At 35.6% G+C, this 24,481-nt stretch overlaps 1 protein-coding gene across 2 annotated transcripts in view; it reads left to right on the forward strand.

The window, feature by feature from the left end:
• LOC128221831 (uncharacterized) overlaps positions 1-24,481 on the forward strand; it is a 67,189-nt gene that overhangs the window by 26,378 nt on the left and 16,330 nt on the right. For both annotated transcript variants that reach the window (XM_052930433.1, XM_052930434.1), the window contains exons 2-14: positions 7,759-7,888; positions 8,858-9,011; positions 9,244-9,335; positions 9,841-9,908; positions 10,323-10,583; positions 10,988-11,148; positions 12,149-12,216; positions 12,907-12,942; positions 13,673-13,832; positions 14,966-15,103; positions 19,500-19,626; positions 20,240-20,811; positions 21,704-23,793. In XM_052930433.1, the coding sequence (XP_052786393.1) occupies positions 8,867-9,011; positions 9,244-9,335; positions 9,841-9,908; positions 10,323-10,583; positions 10,988-11,148; positions 12,149-12,216; positions 12,907-12,942; positions 13,673-13,832; positions 14,966-15,103; positions 19,500-19,626; positions 20,240-20,811; positions 21,704-23,793 (3,918 nt within the window). In that variant the 5' untranslated portion in view covers positions 7,759-7,888; positions 8,858-8,866. The remainder of the gene's footprint in view (positions 1-7,758; positions 7,889-8,857; positions 9,012-9,243; positions 9,336-9,840; positions 9,909-10,322; positions 10,584-10,987; positions 11,149-12,148; positions 12,217-12,906; positions 12,943-13,672; positions 13,833-14,965; positions 15,104-19,499; positions 19,627-20,239; positions 20,812-21,703; positions 23,794-24,481) is intronic.

Genomic DNA, 24,481 nt, shown 5'->3' on the forward strand with positions numbered 1-24,481 from the left:
GCACGCTTTAAGGTATCTGATGTACTATCGCACGCTTCAATGTATCTGATGAACTGTTGCAAGCTTCAATGTATCTGATGTACTACGCAGGTTTTTAGGTATCTGATGTACTGTCGCAAGCTTTAAGGTATCTGATGTTCTATCGTAAGATTTAGGCTATCCGATGTACAATCACAAGCTTTAAGGTATCTGATGTACTGTCGCAAACTTTAAGGTATCTTATGTACTATCGCCCTCTTTAAGATATCCGGTGTACTATCACAAGCTTTATGGTATCCGATGTTCTATTACAAGCTTTAAGGTATCCGATGTACTATCACAAGCTTTAAGGTATTCTATATACTATCACAAGTTTTAAGGTATCTCATGTACCGTTGAAAGCTTTAAGGTATCTGATGTACTATCGAAAGCTTTAAGGTATCTGATGAACTGTCACACGCTTTAAGGTATCTGATGTACTGTCGCAAACTTTAAGGTATCCAATGTACTATCGCAGGCTTTAGGGAATCCGATGTACTTTCACGAGCTTTAAGGTATCCGATGTACTATTGCAAGCTTGAAGGTATCTGATGTACTATCGCAAGCTTTAAGGTATCTGATGTACCATCGCACGTTTTAAGATATCTGATGTTCTATCGCAAGCTTTAAGATAATTGATTTACTGTCGCAAGCTTTAAGGTATCTGATGTACTGTCGCAAGCTTTAGGGTATCTGATTTATTGTCACAAGCTTTAGGGTATCTGATTTATTGTCACAAATTTTAGGGTTTCGGATGAACTATCGCAAGGTTTATGGTATCTGATGTACTGTAGCAAGCTTTAGTGTATCTGATTTACTGTCGCAAGCTTTAAGGTATTTGATATACTGTTGCAAGCTTCAATGTATCTGATGTACAGTTGCAAGTTTTATAGTATCTGGTGTACTGTTGCAATATTTAAGGTATCTGATGTACTATCGCCAGCTTATGGTGTCTGATGTAATGTCGCAAGCTTTAAGGTATCTGATCTACTATCGCAAGGTTTAAGGTACATGATGTACTCTCGCAAGCTTTAAAGTATCTGCTGTACTATCGCAAGCTTTAAAGTATCTGATGTACTGTTGCAAGCTTTAAGGTATCTGATGTACTGTCGCTAGCTTTAAGGTATCTGATGTACTATCGCAAGCTTTAAGGTATCTGATGTACTATTGCAAGGTTTAAGGTATATAATGTTCTATCGCAAGCGTTAGGGCATCTGATGTTTTGTCGTAAGCTTTAAGGTATCCGATGTACAATCACAAGCTGTAAGGAACCGATGTACTATCACAAGCTTTAAGGTATATGATGTATTGTCGAAAACTTAATGGTACCCGATATACTATCACAAGCTTTCAGGTATCTGATGTACTGTCGCAAGATTTAAGGTATATGATATACTCGTAAGCTTTAAGGTATCTGTTATTCTATCGCAAACTTTAAGGTATCCGATGAACTGTTGCAAGCTTTTGGATATCTAATGTACTATCTCAAGCTTTAAGGTATCTGATGTACTATCGCTATGTTTAAGGTATCTGATGTTTTGTCATAAGCTTTAAGTTATCTGATGTACTGTCACAAGATTTAAGGTATCTACTGTACTGTCGCAAGCTTTAAGGTATCTGATGTACTGTTGCAAGCTTTAAGGTATCTGATGTACTGTCGCAAGCTTTAAGGTATCTGATCTACTATCGCAAGGTTTTAGGTACCTAATGTACTGTCGCAAGCTTTAAAGTATCTGATGTACTATCGCAAGCTTTAAGTTATCTGATGTACTGTTGCAAGCTTTAAGGTATCTGATGTACTGTCGCAAGCTTTAAGGTATCTGATATACTATCGGAAGCTTTAAAGTATCTGATTTACTCTTGCAAGGTATAAGGTACCTAATGTACTGTCGCAATCTTTAAAGTATCTGATGTACTATCGCAAGCTTTAAGTTATCTGATGTACTGTTGCAAGCTTTAAGGTATCTGATGTACTGTCGCAAGCTTTAAGGTATCTGATATACTATCGCAAGCTTTAAAGTATCTGATATACTATCGCAAGCTTTAAAGTATCTGATTTACTCTTGCAAGGTTTAAGGTATCTGATTTACTCTTGCAAGGTTTAAGGTACCTAATGTACTGTCGCAAGCTTTAAAGTATCTGATGTACTATCGCAAGCTTTAAGTTATCTGATGTACTGTTGCAAGCTTTAAGGTATCTGATGTACTGTCGCAAGGTTTAAGGTACCTAATGTACTGTCGCAAGCTTTAAAGTATCTGATGTACTATCGCAAGCTTTAAGTTATCTGATGTACTCTTGCAAGCTTTAAGGTATCTGATGTACTGTCGCAAGCTTTAAGGTATCTGATATACTATCGCAAGCTTTAAAGTATCTGATTTACTCTTGCACGGTTTAAGGTATTTGATGTTCTATCGCAAGCGTCATGGTATCTAATGTTCTGTCGTAAACTTTAATGTATCTGATGTTCTATCGCAAGCTTTAAGGTATCTGATGTACTGTCGCAAGTTTTAGGGTATCTGATGATCTGTCGTAAGCTTTAATGTATCTGATGTTCTATCGCATGCTTTAAGATATCTGATGTTCTGTCGTAAGCTTCAATGTATCTGATGTTTTTATCGCAAGCTTTAGGGTATCTGATTTACTGAAGCAAAGTTTAAGGTATCTGATGTACTATCGCAAGCTTTAGGGTATCTGATGTTCTGTCGTAAGCTTCAATGTATCTGATGTTTTATCGCAAGCTTTAGGGTATCTGATTTACTGACACAAGGTTTAAGGTATCTGATGTACTATCGCAAGGTTTGAGGTATCTGATGTACTATCGCAACCTTTAAGGTATCTGATGTACTAACGTAAGCTTTAAGGTCTTCAATGTACTATCGTTAGCTTTAATGTATCTGATGTAGTGTCGCAAGCTCTAAGGTATCTAATGTACTTTCGTAAGCTTTAAAGTATCTGATATACTGTCGCATGCTTAGAGTTATCTGATATACTGTCGCAAGCTTTAATGTATCTAATGTACTATCACAAGCTTTAAGGTATCTGATGTACTATCACACGCTTTAGGGTATCTGATGTACTATCACACGCTTTAAGGTATATGATGTATTATCACACGCTTTAAGGTATCTGATGTACTATCGAAAGCTTTAAGGTATCTGGTGTACTGTCGAAAGCTTTAAGGTATCTGATGTACTATCACAAGATTTAAGGTATCTGATGTACTATCACACGCTTTAAGGTATCTGATGTACTGCCGAAAGCTTTAAGGTGTCTGGTGTACTGTCGAAAGCTTTAAGGTATCTTATATACTATCACAAGCTTAAAGGTATCGGATGTACTATCGCAAGGTTGAAGGAATCTAATGTACTATCGCTTGCTTTAAGGTATCTAATGTACTATCGCAAGCTTGAAGGTATCCGATGTAATATCACAAGCTTTAAGGTATCTGATGTACTGTCGCAAGCTTAAAGGTATCTGATGTACTATCACACGCCTTAAGGTATCTGATGTACTATCGCAAGCGTTAAGGTATCCGATGTACCATCACAAGCTATAATGTATCCGATGTATTATCACAAGCTTTAAGGTATCTTATGTAATGTCGAAAACTTTAAGGTATCCGATGTACTATCACAAGCTTGAATGTGTCTGATGTACTGTCGCAAGCTTTAAGGTATCTGATGTACTCATAAGCTTTAAGGTATCTTATGTACTATCGTAGGCTTTAAGGTATATGATGTACTATCGCTGGCTTTAAGGTCTGATGTACTGTCGCAAACTTTAAGGTATCCAATGTACTATCGCACGCTTTAAGGTATTCGATGTACTATCACAAGCTTGAAGGTATCTGATGTACTGACGCATGCTTTAAGGTATCTTATGTACTCATAAGCTTTAAGGTATCTGATGTACTATCGCTATGTTTAAGGTATATGGTGTACTATCGCTGGCTTTAAGGTCTGATGTACTGTCTCAAGCTTTCAGGTATCCAATGTACTATCGCACGCTTTAAGTTATCTGATGTACTATCGCAAGCAAGGTATCCAATGTATCATGGCAAGCTTTAAGGTATCCAATGTACTATCGAAAGCTTTAATATATCTGATGTACTGTCGCAAGGTTAGGTATCCGATGTACTGTCGCAAGCTTAAAGGTATCTGATGTACTGTCGCAAGCTTAGGTATCCGATGTACTGTCGCAAGCTTTAAGGTATCTGATGTACTATCGCAAGCTTTAAGGTATCTGATGTACTGTCGCAAGATTTAAGGTATCTGATGTACTATCGCAAGCTTTAAGGTATCTTATGTACTGTCGCAAGCTTTACGGTATCTGATGTACTGTTGCAAGCTTTAAGGTATCTGATGTACTGTCGCAAGCTTTAAGGTATCTGATGTACTGTCGCAAGCTTTAAGGTATCTGATGTACTGTCGCAAGCTTGAAGGTATCTGATGTACTGTCGCAAGCTTTAAGGAATCTGATGTTATATCGTAAGGTTTAGGGTATACGATGATATATCGCAAGCTTTAAGGTATCAGATGATATATCACAGGCTTTAAGGTATCCGATGCACTATAGCAGCTTTAAAGGTATCTGATGTATTGTCACAAGCTTAAAGGTATCCTACGAACCATCACAGGCTTAATCTAAATGGTCTCAAATGTATACATGGAGTGGGGAGGAGTTGTTATTGTCTGGCAAACAAGAGTCTGGTAAAACTGTGTTTGAATGAGATCTTGCTTGATTCGTGTAGAGCCCGTATATTTACTTCAATGATACGTGGGCTTGACTGCTTCCATAAAAAGGCTACAAGTGTTACTGGGGACTTGTTGGGTCTAAATACAATTTGGAAGTTCGCACTTAAGGGGTTTTCATGCACTCAGTGGGTTTATTGAAAGACGATGTAAATGTCAAATGAAAAAAAAAACGTTTTGGGGTTGTTTATTCCTTGAAAGTTAGGGAAGAAATCTCTTGATGGACTTTAAAAGTGATAGTTCTGGCTAGATGGGCTAAAATGAAACTAACAAAAAATATTAAAACGTAGCTTATTTAACTCTGCATTGGTAAAGCAGGGAATTGTTTGGATTAATCACGTTTAATACGATTAAAAGATAAATATTATTCAAACTGTAATCCTTTTTTTAAATGATAAATAAAGCTGTCGATATTAGTTATATTTGCATTTTTACATTCAAATGATGTAAAGCTTGGTTTAGTGATACTTAGTTGTGCATGTTTATATGAGGTGCATTATAATGAAGTTATCATATTTTTCATAACAATTAATATTTTAGAGAGAATAATGTGTACTATTGAAACTATTTGGAAAGAGCCTTATGTTGCGATTGGCATCGGTAAAAGTTAATTGGATAGCAGCTGGTTGTTTTCATAGAATTTTAAAACCTCTCATTGAAAAGTGACTGAACATAGAGATGAATATGTTATGCTAAAATAAAAAGACCTTGACGTGAACACTGAACAGGTCAGTTACTTATGTTAACATGAAGCACAGTATGAAATACATACACGTCATGTCTTTAAATATATTGTTAATTGACAAGTAACATTTTATCAAATTCACACTTAATTAAGGCAAAATTGGACGCTACTTTTGATTTTTGATACTGTACCTTTTGAAAATATTGCCATTACTCTTATAAATTTCAATATTTGAAAAACAATGTAATGTATAGCTTTGATTGTCACCTGCAAATTAGTATATGTTTAATTTACAAATTTATGCACATTTCTAGAAAAATAAACGAACTTGAACGTGAACATAGATTATATCCATTACATTGATAAGCACATCGTCGTGATTAAATGCAAATGAGATAATTTCATCCTAGGTCAAAGTATCGAATTTCATGTGAGGTTAATACCATGTAAAAGTCTGTTTAGTACACGGGCTAATGTTACCATGTGCGCAAATATGATATCGCCTTACAGGGGCTAAATGCAAATGAGGTAATTTCATCTCAGATAATAACAGGTTTTAAATTTTCAAGGTGTTACTTTTGCATGAATTCTACATATCTTAATATTATGAATAACAAATCTTGTTTACGAAAAAAGGGCATTTATACAAAAATACCTTCCAAAATGTCAAAGTTCCAAAAACTACTCAATTTTGCTGCTAAAAGGCATATGTTATTTAACAAACACTTCACGGAATAGTCTTGGTTCCAAAATTGATATGCTTTTCCCCTTGTTTAACTACGATACATAACGTCATTATATTTTAATTGCAATAAATGCTATAATTACACTAGAATGTATTACAGTAAAGCATATTTCAAATGCTAATACAATCACAATTTTACCTTTAATAATGTAAAGTTTGTCCATTTTTTTAACTATAATGTACACTTTGCACATATAACCATTACCTTGTGTACCGATTCAGACAGATCAGATCAATTGATCATGTTATTCTTTAACCATATTGTGTATTTTCTCTAAATCATTGCCGTATATTTACCATTACAGAATTCATGCCAACACGAATAGTCGTACCTAACTACATACACACAAATTATCAAATTTACCTAGTTTAATGTAGACAGTGTACCGGACTGTTCTTGAGTTGAAACCTTACAGTAACAACATCAGAATCAGGAAAATGTTTAATACTGTTTCTGAGCAAGTGATCATTATTCATGGCATTGCTTTCGTTATGAAATGATATTTCTGTTAAACCCATACTTATGCTGTTCTTATTTGTAAATAATATTGTCCTATGTTTCTGCCAAAGTTATCTAGTTCATACTTGCTTCCTATGCAATGCTTTCAAATGTATATTTATTTAAAACATCATTTGTTTCGTTCCTGTAACCCTTCCAAAACCAATCTTTGATAAATATATCAATGCCAATTTTCTATGATTTTAGTTAAACTTGTTTGTGCAGATAATTGGTTTATTACACATCTGTTCTGAAGCTGCAAAATTAATCTAGTAACTATGAACGCTGTTTATGCTGTTTACATGTTCCTGTTTAAAAAACGTAAATCCGTTTTCGAGAATGATGTTCACCCTTTGAGGACCTTTGATGATTATCTTTATAAATCATCTTCTCTTTATGTTCGTTCAGAAGGTCGGTTATAGCCGAGTTTAGGTATTTTGTGTTCTATATAATCTTGTGCAGAAAAATGGTTTGCCCTGGGTTCAACTGTTTATTCATCCATTGCCTTTTCTACCTTGTCTAAATCATACTTTACGTTTACTTTCCCAGCATCTTCATCACAAATATTTGCAACCGTTTGTGTTTGTCTTGCGTGCATTGTGTGAGCACTACTTTAATTATAGCTTGTTTTACCTTCAAATTGGCAAGAACCGATTCTTGCTCATACGTTTAACTATTTTTCGCCCACTTACGCAAATGTTTTCAGTTTTAAAAAGTTTGCTCTTAAAAGCTGCATACAAACCTTTCTGTGCCAACATCTGTTTATAACTCTTATTATTATTATTTGATGTTGGCTCTTCTTAGGGTAACAAACAACAGTCAGTATAAGTTTATAATGTGTTGAAAACGTTTTTTAAGCTAGAAAATCATTGTTTTTTCTTTACATCTATATCAGACGTAACATGCTTATGTTATATGAAATTTGGTTGGACATGTCTTTAAATTGCAGTAAACGGCTATGCTTAAAACTTGTGATGAGCAGACGGTGGCATTTAGTTTCAGTATTTTGAATTAAACCACACATCCTGATGAAGGGTTAAACATGTGGCTCTTATTGCAGGTGGATTGCAGCTCCTAGTGGCGTTTTCTGTTGAGTTCGGATTACCAACACTTATTGCCGAATTGAAAATCAAATGTTCCCGCCTGATAAACAGAACATGCTGAACACTCTGATGTCCTATCAATGAAAGGTTAGATTCAACAATGTCATCTTTGTTTTCAGAACAGGTGATTTATATCATAAATATGAGTTATTCATTGCACTGGATTATTTCAATGCAGGATTGTAGGCATGCAATATCAGGAATAGGTTACAACTCGTATTAATGCTACCAGAAAACGGAAGTTAAGCTATATTGGGACATTTTATTTCAAATTGATATAAAATGAAATATAGGATTTATGTTCAAACATCAGCGGATTTCCGGATTACTGTTCAAAATAAAAAGTAATATTTTTTCAACCATATGAGAGAGTACTATTTCATTTCTGCTTTATTTATGTATCTAAACAATTTTCAATGAGAAAGACAAAAGCAAGGTTACATATTTAGTAACCATGTATAAGATGCGTGCTCTAGAATATAAAAAGAACTTGTCACGCTCATGTTATTTGTTGTCAATTGATGTCTACCAATACGACTGTTTTTGTTATGTTATGATATTATTCTGATCATATAAATACTCGTGAAGAAAATATATAAGATGCGTGCTCTAGAATATATAAAAAAACTTGTCATGCTCATGAAACAAAACATGTTATTTTTTGAGAATTAATGTCTACCAATACGACTGTTTTTGTTATGCTATGATGTTATTCTTTATCATGCATATAAATATTAGTGAAGAAAAATGTTTCCGGTGCATTTCGTGCACAAATGAATGGGTTAATATGTTTTTATTATACTTTGTTTAACTTTATTCTTTATCATTCTCAAATTGCTGGCTCTGTTTAGGCTGATATTTTTATTTAGTGTTTATTGATAGATGTTGGCATAATTTTGCGGTCGCGTATGGATAAGCTTATTCAAAATGACAGTGATCTTCTTATTTGATGAACAGCATATATTTTTGTATTTCAGCTTTTAATTCAAATGTAATGATGTCATTCATTGCTTTAATTAAAAACTGAATAGTAAATAAATATATTTCACTTTGAAGTGAGTGATAATGAGGGAGCTTCTAGCATTCAACGGAAAAGCTGGGAAGCTCAACGAGGGTGTTTTTACAACGTTGAAATTAATATGCCGGCCCGAGAAAGCAAAACAAGCAAAACAAGGAAACGCACCACAAGGCAATAACACAACGCGTGTGTGTAAGTAGACATTGTAGAGTTTAGTGAACAAGTTCCTGTTTGTATTAGTAAAGCATCAGGGAGATGGACATGTGAATTGTTGTGCATTTGATGAAATAGATGCAATAGTTCTTTACTAAAAAACGTTTTCCGTGTTAAAAACACGAATATACCCACGCATTAAATGAACATATTTACCCGCGCGTTAAATAGACAATGTTACCCACGCATATAGCTATATTTTTACGTGCAGCAAAAGGTGATGTCCCTTTGTACAACACGCGTCTTGTTATACGCACGGTGGAAAAACATTGGGCGGGTGATCTCTCTGAGGAAGATATAGAGGTATCAGCTATTTAACCTAACATCAAGCATGGCGTAATGTTAACAATATTTTAATTTCAAGGGTTTTGTACAATGCAGTGATATAGTTTGCCATTTGTCCGTTTGTCCGATTTAAGCAAGCCGCTGATCGAGCTTAAAGTGGATTCCGTGTTTGGTATTCGTCAATCATTGTATATCGCACAGTATTTAGGAGATTCACCATTTGATTTCGATATTGGATGTCAAAATATTTACAAAAGGGTACAACACATAAATTATTTTGAATTAACTAATTAAATCTCATTGAAAGATAGCAATTTATCGTGTTCTGCATTTTTCTCACTCTATCCTTGGTCTAGTGATACAAATGTATGTATTTATATTCAAGATAAATTCGAACTAGAATTTGATAAATCTTACATTAACCAACACTAGCAATGTATTTTCGAATTATTACAACTGGAATGATCGAAATGTTTTGTCACTAAACATTTGTTATGTACATAAATACTAACATGTGTTTCAGAAAAACCTGGAGCAGACAATTCTACATTATGCAATCGTTCCCCAAGTGGCCTACTACAGAAATGCACAGTAATATTTGCTTTACTTTATCTGTAATCGTTCCCAAAGATACGTATTATAGAATGGAGCAGTAACACTTGCTAGACTGTATCTTGTTGATCGTTACCAAAGTGGCTTACTACGAAAATGTGCAGTAATGTTGTTTGTTTATTTAATAGTTCCCCTAGTGGCCTACTACAGAAATGATTAATATTATTTGCTATATTGAAGATCCCTGAATGAAAACTGTCTAAAAAACGGTCAAACCCGAAGTCGTTAGAGGAACATTGAAAAACATACACAACTTATTTATAAGTTGATAACACCCTATATTTTAGTTTTATTCAAAACTTTGTGTGTGTAGAGCAATGCAGAGCACACAAGCGTTGTCAAATTACGATTGGTAGACACTTAAACCTAAACATATATATTTGTTATTGTTAGGACTGTTAGCTTCGTCGCACCATTTTTTGGAGGGGGGACCTTAGATGAAGTAATACAGAGAGAAAGAGAAGAAACAGCAAAGATTGCAACGGAAAGACCGTCTAAGAGAAAACCGGAAATAGAAGCGGAAAGACCATCTGAGAGAAAACAGGAAATAACAGCGGAAAGTTCGCAAACGTTAGAATGGAGAGATAAGTTGCGAATACTTTACCAAATATGCCGGGCCATTGAATATCTTCATCAGCCACCAGAATGCAAAAGGTAAGTGACACATGGTTGCATTTAACACTATTTAAAACTTTAATACCGTGTTTATACATTACATTAGTAGAACTGTACTAAAATGCACTGATTGATATTGCCTTAATGTTGTCTTATCATACATGCAATAGTCCGTCTCATTTACTTTGTTTATCTTAGATGTGTATTTATATCAAGAAAAGAAAATGCAAGCTAGGTTATTCAACAATACCACATGTTTTGTTTTAAATAATTGTATGTGACATATAGTTGTTTAGATGCAGACAATCGTCATAACAGATTGTGACAATTATTTACCGACTGCCGAATGTAAGCGCGCTAAAATGACTTGCCATGATCACATGTTCATTTAGAATTGAGAGAATGTCTCCAAAATACATCCATAAAGATATTTAATGTTTTAGAAAACCTGTATCCCATGGCGACATTTGCATGCAAAACGTTCTATTGGATGAGCAGAAGAATGCCCGATTGTTATTTCTATCGCCCAAATCGGTCGAAGGAGAAGTTGGGGATAAACAGTTTCAAGAGGACAAAAACAAAGATGTACAAGCCTTCACAGACAGTATGGTCCGCTTATCTTTATCTCTATGATATAATTTATTACGTGCCTATCAAATTTTTTTTCAATGCCAACAGTGAATATACAGCACGCCGTATGTAAAAAATCGTATCATGATACTCTCGGTTTCTGATTTCGTATTATGCGAGTACCGTGTGTAATCTCCGAACTACTTTCGCTAAAAAAGTGTGACCAAAAAACTGGTAAAACCTGCAAACTTTTAAAAACATTAAATTATCTAACTTTACTCACGCTCCAGAAGCATGTAAATATTCAGGAACTATTTCATGGTTCTCATGTTTTTATGAAAAGCACAAAGCAGAGAACAATACCAATCTATCAGTGAAGAAGTTGTTGTCCATTTCCAAGTTCATAAATTGTTGCATTATCCTTGCTTGTTATTATCATTAATATGAGCTACTACTACTACTACTACTACTACTACTACTACTACAACTATACTACTACTAATGCAACTACTACTACTACTACTACTACTACTACTACTATTACTACTACTACTACTACTACTACTACTACTACTACTACTACTACTACTACTACTACTACTACTACTACTACTACTACTACTACTACTACTACTACTACTACTACTACTACTACTACTACTACTACTACTACTACTACAACTACTACTACTACTACTACTACTACTACTACTACTAGTACTACTACTACTACTACTACTACTACTACTACTACTACTACTTCTACTACTACTACTACTACTACTACTACTACTACTACTACTACTACTACTACTACTTCTACTACTACTACTTCTACTACCACTACTGCGTGTGCTATTTTTACTACTACTGCTAGTGCTTCTTCTACAACGTTTCTCCTAAAGCTAAGACAACTACTTGAAATACAACATCAACATTACTGCAGCCACTATACTGCAACCGCGACTGCTACTACGACATCGCATGGAAATGATTTATTCGTCTTTCTTGAATATGTTTTGCTTAATGTGTAGTGGCACATGACCTCCTTGGACAAAGTGGGAAGAAAGCAGCATCATACCTTCTTCCACGTATACAAGAGGTAAATATAAACGCCTTTCACTCATCCCTATTTTCTTTGATTAATTGATTATACAAATATAGCTCTACCCGTAACCATTTTTTTAATTCAATTCATTCAACGGACATGAAACGAGAAATTGAAGAGAAAATGCTGTAACAAGAGGGCGGTTTTAGATAAGGCTTATAGTTCATGTTGTTGCTGATAGGGTTCGGACAAGTGTCAGCTTGAGTATTCAGAAAATAGATTAAAACTACATCAAACTACCTGATCATCCAAGCGCGGTAATCGAAACGTTTGAATGGACTATACACCAGATTGGCACCAAAAAATGTTTGTTTTTTCTGGAATGGATCTCATGACGATTATTTAATAAAAAGTTTTACTCTTTGATATCATAATGGTAAACAAATTCCAAAATGTAAAAAACACAAACTAGTGTCGGAGACGGGGTATCGCCAAAATTGCAGTCCAATGTTGTATCCACTGTGCTACGACGCTAAACCTAAGCACTTGGAAAATCTAAGCTATACACCTTACTTGGTAATATCACGTGATATCATTGAACGGCCATCACGCAAAAGGGATGAATTTTACTAGGTAGACAATCCTAGTAATCTTTTCTTTAATGGAAAAATACGAAAAAACAGGGTTATGTGTATTATAAACAAGGTTCCACACATTTAAAAAAAATATTTTGACTTATTTCAGGCTGTTACGATAACAGATATAAAAAAAGAATTGGAGGTAAGACTAGTGTTCTTTAACCATGTAAAAATTTGAATGATGCTTCGATATCCATCTTATTCATATTAATTCGAACCGTGGGCTTGGTTAAAGAAAACGTTGGATCCAGTAGCTAATCAACACGCGGATTATTTTTAACACATGCATGCTTCATGTACACTCTGTAATAGGTAGTAATGATTTAAGAAATATCACTATTTGATAACTAGTTGTAACGATAAAAACACATTAATGTTTAGTCATTTGTTTTAACACGCTTTGTCGCATCTGGTTTGCAAAAAATAGTGAATTTCAAATTACCACGACTTTTCGTGATTGTAAAAAACTGTGAGCATTCCTTTTCTGCAGCAATGTTATCTCTCAGCAAAAATTAAATGTCATTTACAGATGAATCTGCGATAGGTTTATATACTACTACTACTACTACTACTACTACTACTACTACTACTATTAAAACTACTACTACTACTACTACTACTACTACTACTACTACTACTACTACTACTACTACTACTACTACTACTACTACTACTACTACTACTACTACTACTACTACTACTACTACTACTACTACTACTACTACTAATAATAATAAAAATAATAATAATAATAATAATAATAATAATAATAATAATAATAATAATAATAATAATAATAATAATAATAATAATAATAATAATAATAGTAATAATATTAATAATAATAATAATAATAATAATTTCATTTCCAGTCGGGTCTCAGAAAAGAAGATATCAAGTACTGGACTTCAACGCAAGACGATGGAAAAAAGAAAGACGACGATGGAAAAAAGAAAGACGGCGATGGAAAAAAGAAAGACGCAGGTGTAACTAAGAAAGACAGATGTGAGATTTGCTGCGTAAATAAGCCTGGTATGGTTTAGCTATCTTTTTTATTCATGAAAAAAGTGTTATTTTTAATAACGCCTCATTTTCCATGCATTTGCGACTTGTGACCTACTTTTAAGATTTTCAAAAACATTATTAAATAAAAAGTAAAACAGGCGGCAATACTTCGATAAAATAAACATTCTTAACAAACTTTGAAGAGAGTTTTGCTAAATATGCATTAGCTTATACAAAAACAACTCGGAAAATAGTTTAAAATGTTAAATGATAACTTTGAATGGAACATAGAGAGTCTAGCCCAATTCCCAATGCGTCTCAATTACACTTTTTTTATTTTTCAAGATACTTCGTGTCAAGTTATACAAATTGTATTGAAAGTCTGCGTATCACAAATGCCAGTTTGTGAGGTTCTGCGTACTGCATACCATCTACTTTAATCTGGTGTACCACATTAACAAAACTCCTAGTTACCGCGTATCTAAAAGGCGGGGTTCTTCTAATGTATTGACATGTATCGTATTGGCAAACCAGGGAAGAATAGTAACGTATTTGATATGAATGATTAATAATTACTAAACAAAATATAACGTTTATTGCGCGGATTGTTGAAATTGATACAATGCTGGTTAGTAACACGCAAACGATGTTATTTTAATAGCATGCAAAAAGAAAGCACCGTTGAATCTTTTTAACAATGGTGGTTTATAACAAGCAAACAGATAGAAAGTAACGTTTAATACATCGTCAGTAGCAAACCAAAAATAAACGTATGTACATAGGCGGTAAATAACAAGCAACCAAAACAGTAACGTATTATGCATGTTATGTTATTAACAAGCAAACAAAAAGAAGGTATCGTTAAATCCACTATGGTGGTTTATAACAAGCAAACAGATAGAAAGTAACGTTTTATTTATCGTCAGTTGATACCAAACAAAGGAAAACAGTTCCATATTTTACATTGCTTAATTATAACAAGCAATCGGTAGATGTATTGTACGGATTGCTATGGTACAATTATACAAAGGACAAATAGTTACGTACACATTTTATGAAAACATTTTTTTCTTCATTGAATGCTGCAGTCGTATATGGCATGTAAGCGGGGAAAATGGAACTTTAAAATGTTCTACATTTATAAAGAATATTGATTTCAGAGATGACATTCGTCAAACTTCAACATGCTAAAAGTTGTCCCTCCAAAATAAAGATATGCGTTGGTTGTCTGTGGAACTGGCAATACAATCCCGTCAAGTGCCACTCGTGTGATCAAGAGAAAATACAGTCCCCAGTCGGTGAGCAATATTCGGAGATTATATTCATTTATATCATGTTTATCAAACTGTAAACTTTAAAAACCTGATCAATTGCTGACAGTCGATCTGACGATATAACCACATAATGTGGCACAGCTGAAATCAACCAAAAGTACATTCAGTAATCGTTAAAACTGGTTATGCATTTTGTTAAAGTTGTACCTGGTTCTTAAAGTAAGATTGACTTCATATTATAAAGTATGTTTTAAAGATATACGTGTTTATGCTATTTAGATGTAAACATAATTCTGAACGTATATTTTTATAGAGATGCGAACTGAATAATAAGCCTGATATAATTCACTTTGCAACGATCACCCTTAAGGGGCCTCCCCTTACGTGTTGATAACAATGATATTATTTTGATCAATGTAGAGTAGCCACCACTTACACCTTGGGAACATTTGATTTGCAATCATCACTGTAACAATACCTTACGTGTGCATTACATACACTTGGTCATGATTGTCTATAGTAATCCCCGCTTACGTGTTCGTAACATCTGTATTGTAGCCTCCCTTTACATCTTGGTATCATTGGCATTGCCTTGTTCACTGTATTGTAGCCTCTATTTACATCTTGGTATCATAGGCATTGCCTTGATCAATGTATTGTTGCCTCCCTTTACGTCATGGTATCATTGGCATTGCCTTGATTACTGTATTGAAGCCTCCTTTTACGTCCTGGTAGCATTGGCAATGCCCTGATCTCTGTATTGTAGCCTCCCTTTACGTCTTGGTATCATTGGCATTGCCTTGATCACTGTATTGTAGCCTCCCTTTACGTCTTGGTATCATAGGCATTGCCTTGATCACTGTATTGTAGCCTCTCTTTACATCTTGGTATCATTGGCATTGCCTTGATCACTGTATTGTAGCCTCCCTTTACGTCTTGGTATCATTGGCATTGCCTTGATCACTGTATTGTAGCCTCCCTTTACGTCTTGGTATCATTGTCATTGCCTTGATCACTGTATTGTAGCCTCTCTTTACATCTTGGTATCATTGGCATTGCCTTGATAACTGTATTGTAGCCTCCCTTTACGTCTTGGTATCATTGTCATTGCCTTGATCACTGTATTGTAGCCTCCCTTTACGTCTTGGTATCATTGGCATTGCCTTGATCACTGTATTGTAGCCTCCCTTTACGTCTTGGTATCATTGGCATTGCCTTGATCACTGTATTGTAGCCTCTCTTTACATCTTGGTATCATTGACATTGCCTTGATCACTGTATTTTAGCCTCCCATTACGTCCTGGTAGCATTGACATTGCCTTGATAACTGTATTGAAGCCTCCCTTTACTTCCTTGTAGCATTGGCATTGCCTTGACCACTGTATTGTAGCATCCATTTACGTCTTGGTATCATTGGCATTGCCTTGACCACTGTTTTGTAGCCTCCCTTTACGTCTTTGTATCATTGGCATTGCCTTGACCACTGTATTGTAGCCTATCTTTACGTCCTAGTAGCATTGGCATTGCCTTGACCACTGTATTGTAGCCTCCCTTTACATCTTGGTATCATTGGCATTGCCTTGACCACTGTATTGTAGCCTCCCTTTCCATCTTGGTATCATTGGCATTGCCTTGACCACTGTATTGTAGCCTCCCTTTACATCTTGGTATCATTGGCATTGCCTTGACCACTGTATTGTAGCATCCATTTACGTCTTGGTATCATTAACATTGCCTTGACCACTGTATTGTAGCCTCCCTTTACGTCTTGGTATCATTGGCATTGCCTTGACCACTGTATTGTAGCCTCTCTTTACGTCTTGGTAGCATTGGCATTGCCTTGACCACTGTATTGGAGCACCTCTTTACGTCTTGGTAGCATTGGCATTGCCTTGACCACTGTATTGTAGCCTCTCCTTACGTCTTGGTATGATTGGCATTGCCTTGACCACTGTATTGTAGCCTCTCTTTACGTCTTGGTATGATTGGCATTGCCTTAACCACTGTATTGTAGCCTCCCTTTACGTCTTGGTATCATTGGCATTGCCTTGATCACTGTATTGTAGCCTCTCTTTACATCTTGGTATCATTGGCTTTGCCTTGATCACTGTATGGTAGCCTCTCTTTACATCTTGGTATCATTGGCATTACTTCTTGGTATCATTGTCATTGCCTTGATCACTGTATTGTAGCCACCCTTTACGTCTTGGTATCATTAGCATTGCCTTGATCACTGTATGGTAGCCTCTCTTTACATCTTGGTATCATCGGCATTGCTTTGATCACCTAATAGTAACCTCTATTATAACATTAATATAATAACTATTTAGCAGTTTCCAATTACGTGTTTGTTTCGATGGTATGTTCATGATAATTGTTCAGTAGCCACTCCTTAAATGTTTATGATATTGGCTTTTGTTTTACCACTCTATAGCAAACTTCCCTTACGTGTTGATGACATTTGTTTTGGCTTACTCACTGTATTATAACTAACCCTGACATGTTGATGTAATTGGTATTTGCTTGCCTTCTCTTACGTGTTAATAACATTGGCTTTGGCTTGATCACTGTATTCTGGCATTTCCATACGAGTTGATAGCATAGGGTTAGCAATGATCACTGTATAGTGACCCTCCCGTTCGGGTTAATAATATTGCTTCGGTTTGTACACTGTATTGAATACTTTCCGTACGTGTTAATAGCATAGGGTTAACAGTGATCACTGTTTAGTGACCTTCCTTTTTGTGTTGATAATATTTACTTCGGCTTGATCACTGAAAAATAGCTCCCCATGACGTGTTGATTACATTGACACTGCATTGATCACTGTATTGTAGCCTCCCCTTACGTGTTGATAACATTGACACTGCCTTGATCACTGTATTGTAGACTCCCCTAACTTGGCCTCCCCTAAAGTGTTGATAACATTGACAATGCCTTGATCACTGTATTATAGCCTCCGAATACGTGTTGATAACATTGACACTGCTTTAATCACTGTATTGTAGCCCATCCTTACGTGTTAATAACATTGACATTGGCTTGATCACTGTATTGTTGCCTCTCCTTACGTGTTGATAACATTGACACCGCCTTGATCACTGCATTGTTGCCTACCCTTACGTGTTGATAACATTGACACTGCCTTGATCACTGTATAGTATCCTCCCCTTACGTGTTGATAACATTGACACTGCCTTGATCACTGTATTGTAGCCTCCCTTTACGTGTTGATAACATTGACATTGCCTTGATCACTGTTTAGTAGCCTCCCCTTACGTGTTGATAACATTGACACCGCCTTGATCACTGTATTGTAGCCTCCCCTTACGTGTTGATAACATTGACACTGTCTTGATCACTGTATAGTAGCCTCCCCTTACGTGTTGATAACATTGACACCGCCTTAATCACTGCATTGTATCCTCTACTTACCTGTTGATAACATTGACACCGCCTTGATCACTGCATTGTAGCCTCACCTTACGTGTTGATAACATTGACACCGCCTTGATCACTGTATTGAAGCCTCCCCTTACGTGTTGATAACATTGACACCGCCTTGACCACTGTAATGTAGCCTCCCCTTTACGTGTTGATAACATTGACCCTGCCTTGATCACTTTATTGTAGCCTCTCCTTACGTGTGTATAACATTGACACTGCCTTGATCACAGTAGTATAGCCTTACTGTACGTGTTGATAACATTGACACCGCCTTGATCGCTATATAGTAGCCGCCCCTTACCTGTTGATAACATTGACACCGCCTTGATCACTTTATTGTAGCCTCTCCTTACGTGTGTATAACATTGACACTGCCTTGATCACGGTAGTATAGCCTTACTGTACGTGTTGATAACATTGACACCGCCTTGATCGCTATATAGTAGCCGCCCCTTACCTGTTGATAACATTGACACCGCCTTGATCACTGTATTTTAGCCTCCCCTTACGTGTTGATAACATCGACACCGCCTTGATCACTGTATTGTAGCCTCTCCTTACGTGTTGATAACATTGACACCGCCTTTATCACTGTACTGTAGCCTCCCCTTACGATGTTGATAACATTGACATTGGCTTGATCACTGTATTGTTGCCTCTCCTAACGTGTTGATAACATTGACACTGCCTTTATCACTGTATTGTAGCCTCTCCTTACGTGTTCATTGACACTGCCTTTATCACTGTATTGTAGCCTCCCCTTACGTGTTGATAATATTCAATTTACCTTTAAGACTGAAAGTATCTTCCTCTAACGTGTTGATGAAATTGGCATAAGATGCTTTATATGGTGAACACCCGTTGGATAATGGTCACTTTTTCGCTGCCTTTATCGCAAATTGTTAGCATATGTTGTGTTTTGAAGTCAATGTTATTGTCTTAATCTTGCATTGCGATTTAATGGGTATTTCAGGTGATCGCTGGGGTGCCATTCTCATAGCGGGCACAGATACGAATGAGGACATTACCAAATGTTTTGAAGATGATATAAAAAAGCTGGAAAATGAAGTTATTACAAACGTTACTTTGATGGGTGTTAGGTATGTTTCATTGATATCAATGTACGGTTTATATTTTATCGAACGGTGTTCAAGTTAAGAGTATATGTAAGGTGTGTACACGGTGTCGCTTTCTCGTTTCAAGAGTGTAATCATCTGTCACTGTTTTACATGATAAGTTCTTCGAACTGTTACTTTCATTTAACGTTGATGGTCATGTCGTTTTTAAAACAAGCTGAATGGGACCTCAATGTTAGATTACTTACATGCAGGGGAAACTAACGGTTATAAGTAAAGACAAGTGTATAATGATCTCAACAAGGTATACAGTAATGATCAGAACGAGTACATACTCGCATAATTTAGCTTTGTATCTAAAATAATGTGGTGATTACTCCAAAAATATAATCATATGACACACATAAGATTCTTTTCCTGGGACAATGTAAAATATCACGTCAAACATAAATGTATAATTTGACGTGAATGTTAGATAATTAACGCGCAGGGAAGAATTACTGTAGTTAGTAAAACATGTTAAGAGTGGCCGCAATAGGGAATAAAGCTACTTGCATAATTCAGTATATTATCCAAAATTAATTTCTTGTATAATCCAAATTTGGAATCCTTTGACGCACATATGAATCTTTTCCAGGGACAATGTTGTTACAGTGAAGAAATCTACAACAACGTACCGTGAACAATTGAAGAACGCGTTCAGCAAGATTGGTATTTCAAAGATCAACACCATAGTATTAGTTTATTCTGGTCATCATGGGGATGAAGGATTTCAATTAGACACTCACACGCTGAAAGACTGTGAGCTTGTAGACGAATTCAATCGTCTTAAACATGTGACGAAAGTTATTGCATTTCTAGATTGCTGTCACCCAAAGAAGCTTATTCTGGACAAAAAAGCGGTGTTGCAGTTTAATGCCGTAACAAGCAAACAATCAGCTATCTCTAGACCAAGAGGTAGCCTGTTTGTAAATGACATTGTCAACGTATTGACAAATCCATGGGAATATAAGTGTTTCGAAAATACACCTTTAATAAGAGATTATGACATGCACAAGTATTTCAACAAGCACCCTTACAATTCGTCGATAGAAACGTCACAACTTTCAAACACTGATGGAGATCTTGACCACATTCTTACATTTAGACCGGTTGACCCTGGATGGCTGAAAGCGTTGGAAGAATCATTAGAAAGCAGCCCATTGCAAGGTAACTTAATTTTGAGTATTTATACTAAATTGATATTGCGACATGGTTAGGAAAGGGACAAAGAATCTTAGCCTTGACTTTGCTCATTTCTATTAATCGACTATTATCTTGAACTGCGACAAGCAAAATGTGTCATATAGTAACTATAAGTTAAGAAAATTATTTAACGTCATAGTGTCTTGCTATTGACAATAGGAATAAAGTTCTCAGTTTATGAAACGTAAACAATTGCATGGTTTTGTAGGAAATATGGGTTATGAAAACTATCTGACGTTATAGTGCATTGCTACTGACAATATATCTGTTGTTCCCTTTTTTGATGCGTATTTCAAGTCAACGGTCTGTAGGAAAGATTGGTTATGAAAGCTTTATGACATCATAGTGTTTTGCTACTGACAACATAACTGTGTTTCACAGTTTGTGATGCGTAGGACTTTCTGTACATATTTTTTAAAACCTTTTTTCACTATAGTGTCTTGCTACTGACAATTCAACTTTGGTCCCAAGTTTGTGATGTGACATTTGATATGATACCAAAATAAACTAATAATTCAAACAAAACTATAAGATTCATTCCTGTTTGTCGCAGCCCATATAAGTATTTGTTCCAAACGTTTACAAAACAAATTTTAACTGACTTCTAATCAGACATTTGGCAATGTTCAATTTCCGCAAATATCCGGGCTGAGCCATAGGTGCAAACTATTAAGAACAAAAGTATGAATACTATATTACACAGAGTATGCTTATATAGCAACGTTTAAATAACATATATCAATTTTTGAAACAAAAAAAAATGTTTTCGTAAATGGCAGTTATTTCTTGGTATCTATAACTCATTGACACATATTAGACATGATGACTGCGGTAAAGTTAACAATATTATTTCCAGACTTTACAATGGAGCTATTTAAACTATACGACAAAACTGCAAGCAAAATGTCTATTCCGCTTGACATAGATGTGGTGCTTGAGAAAATATATGAAAGTCCTCAACTTACTCTAAAAAACAATGCCAAAGACGAAGGGAACGACATAACTGAGTTGATTGACATTTTTCAAAACGAAAAAGGCACATTGGCTAAAACAGTACTTGTTGAAGGCGAGCCAGGGTCGGGAAAATCATCCCTATGTAAGAAGATAGTTCATGAATGGTGTAAAACTAAAGGGAGGACAATTCATTCCCGAACAAAAACTAAATGGAACGAAATATCTTGTCAATTTGAATTTGTGTTTTACATAATTCTCCGCGAGGCAATGGAAGAATGTTCCATAAAAAAAATGATAGTATCAAATATCGTAGAGAAGATTGGCAAAAACGAAACTAGCATCAAAAAGGAGATCGGCATAGACAAAACAAGGGGAGAAGAATTGCTTGGAGAAATCTTGAAATCCAACACTTGTCTGCTTCTCCTTGATGGTCTAGACGAATGGCAGCACCCTAATGGATGCTTTTTGGACGAAAGAATTCCCCATGATTGTACAAGTTGGGAAAACTGTACCATTCTCATAACCACAAGGCCATACAATCTGGCTGAGCTGATTAAAAAACCCTCACAGATTGACAAACATGTGATGTTGAAAGGAGTTTCGAGACCGGAAAATCTCGTTGAGAAAATAGTATCTAGTTTAAATGATTTACCAGGCAAAGGGCCGTCCCAGAACACAGAAGGCGCAAGAACACCACTGAACCACAAGCTTTGCATTCAGGAAGTAAAAGGAAAAGATTTGTGGCATTTCAGTAAATGTCCAATCATGTTAGCTCACGTCGTTTGGCTTTGGTACAAGGATGAGCTTTCGACAAGTATGAATCTTTCTGATTTATATGATACGTTGCTAAAAGAACGATGTTTTGAATCGTGCGACAAGAAAATCCAACCTTCTGGACCAAAAGACGAGGAAATTATATCCACCCTGAGCGAAATAGCATTTAAAAAGTTATTTGCTGAAGATGAAAATCATACAATTGTATTTGAAATAGATGAGGAGAAAAATGTGACCTTCAAGAAACATAAAAAAGCATCTCTTGAATCTGGCATCATATCCAGTACCCAAGTTAGACGCGGTCCTCCGCGTTATTACTTCTTGCACAAAACTGTTCAAGAGTACTTAGCGGCGCTGTGGATATCAAAAGACGTTGCAGAGGGTTGTTCACATATCAAACACACATACAAAAAGAACAGAAGAGAAAGCGGAGTTAGCTTGTCTCAGATTTTAATTTTCCTTTGCAATATGAATACAAAAGCTGCTGAAGACCTTTCCAAAGAAATGAACGAGTTGTTCACGGACTTTTGCGATAGAGTTGGTTATTCTCATCGGGAATCGGAGATGCTGCAGAATACAATCCTACGAGCCCAAAAAGAGCTAGACAGGAGGGACAAATCAGGGAGGAAATTGTGCCTGAAGCACATCTTTCTTAAGGATCACATCGGTGCATCACGAGTTGAGAAAGATTTAGAACAATATGTGAAGACAAACCAATCACACATAGTGTCATTGTTTATCGGACTCAAGCCAAACATTCCATTCCACTTTGCGAACAGTAGCAACAACGAAGTTCTTGATTTAAAGAATTGCAAGGGTTTAAAGTATTTACGACTACTCTCGATAAGCTTCAAAGATGTCATTGGTTTGAATTTGAGTAATCTTGTAGAATGCAGTATACATTTCGAACATCCTCAGCAAGCTCCGAATCTTACATCTACATTCTACAACTATGATATTGAGTGCTTGCAAGCAATGAAAAAACTTGATTTGTCAGGTCTGAAGGACTTCCACTGGTTGCATAAAGATTCAGAACGAAGCGGAGTTCTTGATTTACGACGCCTTGGAAACCTTGAACATCTTGGATTGAACGGACTGCCTTACTCAGATGTGGTGAATCTACCAGTGTTTAGACTACACAGACTAGAAGTAGGATTTAATGAACTACAGCAAGCACCACAGTTTATGTCAATGTTAATAACACATCAAACATGCAAGGTAACTGTTTTGTTCAGCATAGTCCCATAATATAAATTTTGACAAATATTATCTATTAATCAGATGGTTTGTATGTACCCGAAATGGTTTTAAACAACATTTTAGTGACAAACAATGATTCAGATGCCTATTTGTTTAAATGATTAGCTGAGGGGTATCAAATGCGTCTGCCTTGAACATACACTTTATTTATATCAAGTCTTAATTGATACCCAATGACACAAAACATTTATGAGATATATGCTATTTGTATGTATTTCTACAAATAACTAAATCGTTTAATTTTATGTTCATACTTTATAGTGACCTGTTTTCAAACGATGCTTTCTAACCAATTGTTTACCTTTTCGGCAAATATATTATACCATGTAAAGGTGAATACGTTGGTCGGTCGGTCTTCCAAACCTTGCCGGAGGTTGCCGAGTAGTAACGATTGTTTTTCACTGACAGTTTAGATAATTGCACAATATGTTTTTTTTTCAATGCATGGTGTAAATTAGATGTCTTTGATTGCAATGCACAGAAATGAATGCGTACTATATTTTAAAAGATATTTTTGTTCATTTATATTAGATGGAATGAAAATGTGCACAGATGTTATGACCTACCTCTTTTTTTATAAAATTTTCTTAGTCAAAAATGCGCGAACATGGCGCTTTAAAGCTTTGTTTACAAATATATGGTAGAA

This window comes from Mya arenaria, chromosome 16, assembly GCF_026914265.1.
Source record: "Mya arenaria isolate MELC-2E11 chromosome 16, ASM2691426v1".
Lineage (NCBI taxonomy): Eukaryota > Metazoa > Mollusca > Bivalvia > Myida > Myidae > Mya > Mya arenaria.